This window comes from Berghia stephanieae, chromosome 5, assembly GCF_034508935.2.
Source record: "Berghia stephanieae isolate SIO BIC M18660-M18661 chromosome 5, UCSD_Bste_1.3, whole genome shotgun sequence".
In the NCBI taxonomy this organism is placed as follows: Eukaryota; Metazoa; Mollusca; class Gastropoda; order Nudibranchia; family Aeolidiidae; genus Berghia; species Berghia stephanieae.
This window is the reverse complement of record NC_088364.1, coordinates 7,994,850-7,999,365: the sequence shown is the minus strand read 5'-3', so window position 1 is coordinate 7,999,365 and position 4,516 is coordinate 7,994,850. Positions and strand designations below refer to the sequence as shown.

At 36.6% G+C, this 4,516-nt stretch overlaps 1 protein-coding gene across 3 annotated transcripts in view; it reads right to left on the bottom strand.

The window, feature by feature from the left end:
• LOC144972353 (uncharacterized) overlaps positions 1 to 4,516 on the bottom strand; it is a 395,531-nt gene that overhangs the window by 92,743 nt on the left and 298,272 nt on the right. For all 3 annotated transcript variants that reach the window (XM_078913461.1, XM_078913460.1, XM_078913459.1), the window contains exons 4-5: positions 4,447 to 4,516; positions 355 to 518 (exon numbers count right to left, since the gene is read on the bottom strand). The exon at positions 4,447 to 4,516 is cut by the window's right edge and continues 97 nt beyond it. In XM_078913461.1, coding sequence (XP_078769587.1) covers positions 355 to 518; positions 4,447 to 4,516 — 234 coding nt within the window. The remainder of the gene's footprint in view (positions 1 to 354; positions 519 to 4,446) is intronic.

Below are 4,516 nucleotides of genomic sequence, written 5' to 3'. Positions count from 1 at the left end.
GTTTTTTTTTAAATTATAAACTTGTTTGAGAAGGCGAATATAATTTTGTTTCTTGATTATACTTATGTGAGGATAAGGATGGTAGTGATACTGATGACGATGATGATGATGATGATGATGATGATGATGGTGGTGGTGGTGTGGTGGTGGTGGTGATGGAGATGATGATGATGATGATGATGATGATGATGATGATGATGATGATGATGATGATGATGATGATGATGATGATGATGGTGGTGGAGGTGGTGGTGGTGGTGATGGTGGTGATGATGGTGATGAAGATGAAGATGACGACAATAATGATAATGAAAATTGACAGCTTCGACAACGCAGACAGACAGCCATACATACCTGTGGGAGGTTTGTACTGCTGGAGCGCCACACCGTTGTTCATGTACAGCACCGTGATCGTGTTGTTGCCGAATACGTCATTACACAGGATGTCCAGCAACGTTCTCGGGGAGTAGTCGGACTTGGACATACCAGAAGTGACGTCAAAGGCCGGAGGTATATTCCTGAAATTTATGATAAGAGAGGATTGGGTAGAGTTTTGGACATACCGGAAGTGACGTCAAAGTCAGGGGGTATATTCCTGAAATTTATGATAAGAGAGGATTGGGTAGAGTTTTGGACATACCGGAAGTGACGTCAAAGGCCGGAGGTATATTCCTGAAATTTATGATAAAAGAGGATTGGGTAGAGTTTTGGACATACCGGAAGTGACGTCAAAGGCCGGAGGTATATTCCTGAAATTTATGATAAGAGAGGATTGGGAAGAGTTAACGTGTCTTTATATAGAAGGAACGAAATTGACGTTATTGTTTTTAGACAGCCATTTTGAAGATAAATTCTCACAGAATTCTATCAATCAGACTACAAACGTTCAAGGTTACACATAGTTTTGCGTGTTGGTACTTACTAAACGGCTGACGGAAGTTGTTAGTATTTTACCTAAACGCATAGCATCAATAATGCAATATTCACTAAATGTGACCCTTCACCTCAAAACGGTATATAATGCCGGGGTTTTAAGACGTCCAAAAAAAAAAAAGATATGGAGTTACAAGGACTGACGATGATGATGATGATGATGATGATGATGATGATGATGATGATGATGATGATGATGATGATGATGATGGTGATGATGATGATGATGATGATGATGATGATGATGATGATGATGATGATGATGATGATGATGAGCATCATCGATGATGATATTTTTAGCATCCAAACCACCCCCGAAATAACACCGTTGTGAGGCGTTGGGCCACAAATGTACTCAAAGCGACCTACTTTACACCAAAGAACTCCCCAGTCAACAGTGACAATCACCATTTATTAGGACCAGACGTAATTCGTGAAAGATGGACGCTCAGAGCGGAACTCGAACAGGGTACCTACCGGTCAAAAGGGCCAGTGTCATAAAATACTAGACCAAAAAGCCAAGAGTAAAAATGATTCTTAACCATGCCATCTCACTCGTATTAGAAAGTGATGGACATCGTAAAACTGCAATCTAGTAACTCCTCCCCAACCACCCAAGCGCCGCGACCCCCCCCCCCCCCCCACACACACACACACACACACGAAAAAGAACCCCCCCCCCCCCCCCAAAAAAAAAGCGCCCCATATTAGCCTGCAAGTCGGGCCTCATACTCTTTGGTCCTTATTAAAAGTGACGTGTAATCGTTTTAACCCTAGAGGTGACAGGGCCGATTTCACACCCAAAAAAAAAAGCCCAACCCCCCCCCCCCCCCCCCCCCCCCCAAACTTATAAATAAAACAAAAACAAAAAGCTTTTGTCAGAATTTGACAATTGTTTCTATTGGTTTTTGCTAGAGATATGTAACTGTGGGGGCTCGTCTGTTTTCTGCTGAAGCTAGAATCTCATGGCAGTTGCTATCTCTTACTGAAAGCGATGGAAATGACAGTCATATCATGACAAAAGTCATGCGTTGAATCAATTTAAAATCGGCCATGACAGCTGTTGGGTTAACGATAAAATTAGGGGCTACACTGATTGGAGGGAGAAAAAGGAGGTCAACAAGACATGAACTGGGTGGACAACATCAAAGAGTGGACAAGCATGGACAGTCCCACCGTAGCCTTCGTAAAGTTATGGCCTGATACTGACCAAAATATGACTTCAAAATGCCAGTCTTTTGCCACAAAAGAAAACAAATCGTGAGTTGTATTCAATAGTTCAACCAATGAAATAACTTGTTTCCATGAGCTCTACTAACGACAACTCACAAGGCGGTGCAAAAAAAAGCAAATAATGACGTCAAACTGCCAGTCCTTTTGGATTTCAGTATCAGGCTGTAACATAACGATGGCTACGGTCCCACCCATCAACTCTCATCCACAAGGAATAGAACAACAGAAATGAATGGCAACAAAATAGCAGCAGGAAACCGCAGGAAGAGAGGGCAGCCTAGAAATAGCTAGAAAAGGGCATTGATGGAGGACATAAAATAACTGAAGGCTTAATGTGGAGAGAAGATGAGAAGATGGCGGAAAGCCGGGCAAGGAGGAGGGGATTCGTCGATGGCCTATGATGCTCCAGCCGGGGTGAAGGGTCTAAGGAAATAAAGAAATAGCTAAAGAACTGAACAAGTGTGTATGAACGGTACCAGACAAAGCAAGACAAAAAAAATACAAGAAAAAAGAACCATCCCAAAATATCAGTCGGTCTTGACTGGGGATCGAACCTCAGATCTTCTGATTTTTTGGGATGGTTCTTGTATTTTTCTGTCTTTATTTGTCTGGCACCTTTCATGCACACTTGTTCAGATCTTCATCGTACTCCGTCTGACCGGTAATCAAAAGGTCTGGGGTTCGATCCCCAGTCGAGGTCGACTGATATTTTGGGGTGGTTTTTTTTTTCCTTGTATTTTTCTTTCTTGCTTTGTCTAACACCTTACATATACACTTGTTCAGTTCTTTATCTTACACCAGTGCCTGCTCCTTAATTTCTTACATTGATATAAGTAAATATCTGCAGCATCAGCTCTCATGTCTCCTCTACCATCAATGCGATCAGGATACTGAGATGAGATAAGGAGACAGGAACTCTTTTACTGTTTTTGTTCTTGGCTACAGAAGGGTTTTAAGCCCGAAATTTTACGTGTATGGCATTTTGTTCTCTCTATATTTTGATTCGAAGCTGTTGGATAATAAATGTTACTTATCCTACCTACACCCCTCTCATTCTGTATTGATTTCCAATTCTATTGTATCTTTTTTCTTATTTTTTTTCGATGACTACGATGTTACTAGTGTGCATCTGTGTGAGTGTGTCTATGTCAATATTGTATTGTTGTAAATATGTAACCAAATCACAAATTGCCACTTTTTTTTAGGACAATAAAGGTTTATTGTCATTATTATTATTATTATTATTATTATTATTATTATTATTATTATTATTATTATTATTATTATTATTATTATTATTATTATATTATTATTATTATTATTATTATTATTATTATTATTATTATTATTATTATTATTATTATTATTATTAACATTATTATTATTATTATTATTATTATTATTATTATTATTATTATTATTATTATTATTATTATTATTATTATTAAATAATAATATATAATAATAATAATAATAATAATAATAATAATAATAATAATTATTATTATTATTATTATTATTATTATTATTATTATTATTATTATTATTATTATTATTATTATTATTATTATCATTATCATTATATTATTATTATTATTATTATTATTATTATTATTATTTTATTATTATTTATTATTATTATTATTATTATTATTATTATCTATTTATTTTCTAACAATTACACTTTATTCTATTCATTTTCTACACTGCACTAAACAATTCCTCCCCGCATCCCTTTATTAATTTTTTAAAACTAAATTAATTGAGCACTTTTTATAAATATAGATTATATTGTTCTATTTTTATTCGTGCTTCCTTACAAAGTGAGCATACTATTTCCTGCCCCATCAATGTTAATTGTTTATTCACCTTAATAACGCAACTACCACATTATCTCATTGGTCTGTGTTTCATCCATCCTGTTTTGTTGATAAAAGGGAAACCCGAAACGTCCACAGTATCTGTCTTCGTCTAATAAATTAAATTGAAGCTTACAATTTCATAGGGAATGAGATTAGCGGAAGAGTAGCGTCCCTTGATTGGATGTCACCTTACAGAGAGAACGTCAAAATGGTTTTGCGCATGCGTCTGTCTCGTCCTCGCTTTCGGTGAAGTGTCTCATGCCGCACAACCAACATGACGTTCTCTCTCTAATATCTTTTCCGCTCGTGACTTCCAATCAAGGGACGCTACTCTTCCGCTTATCTCATTCCCTATATGTATCGATAAAATTTCTTACATTACTATAATATATAGATTGTGTAAATAATATATTCTTACCTGTATTTGGATAGAGTCTGCATTCGTCTCACTCCCTGGAAAGGGCCGATGATATCCTTGGTGTAGTTCC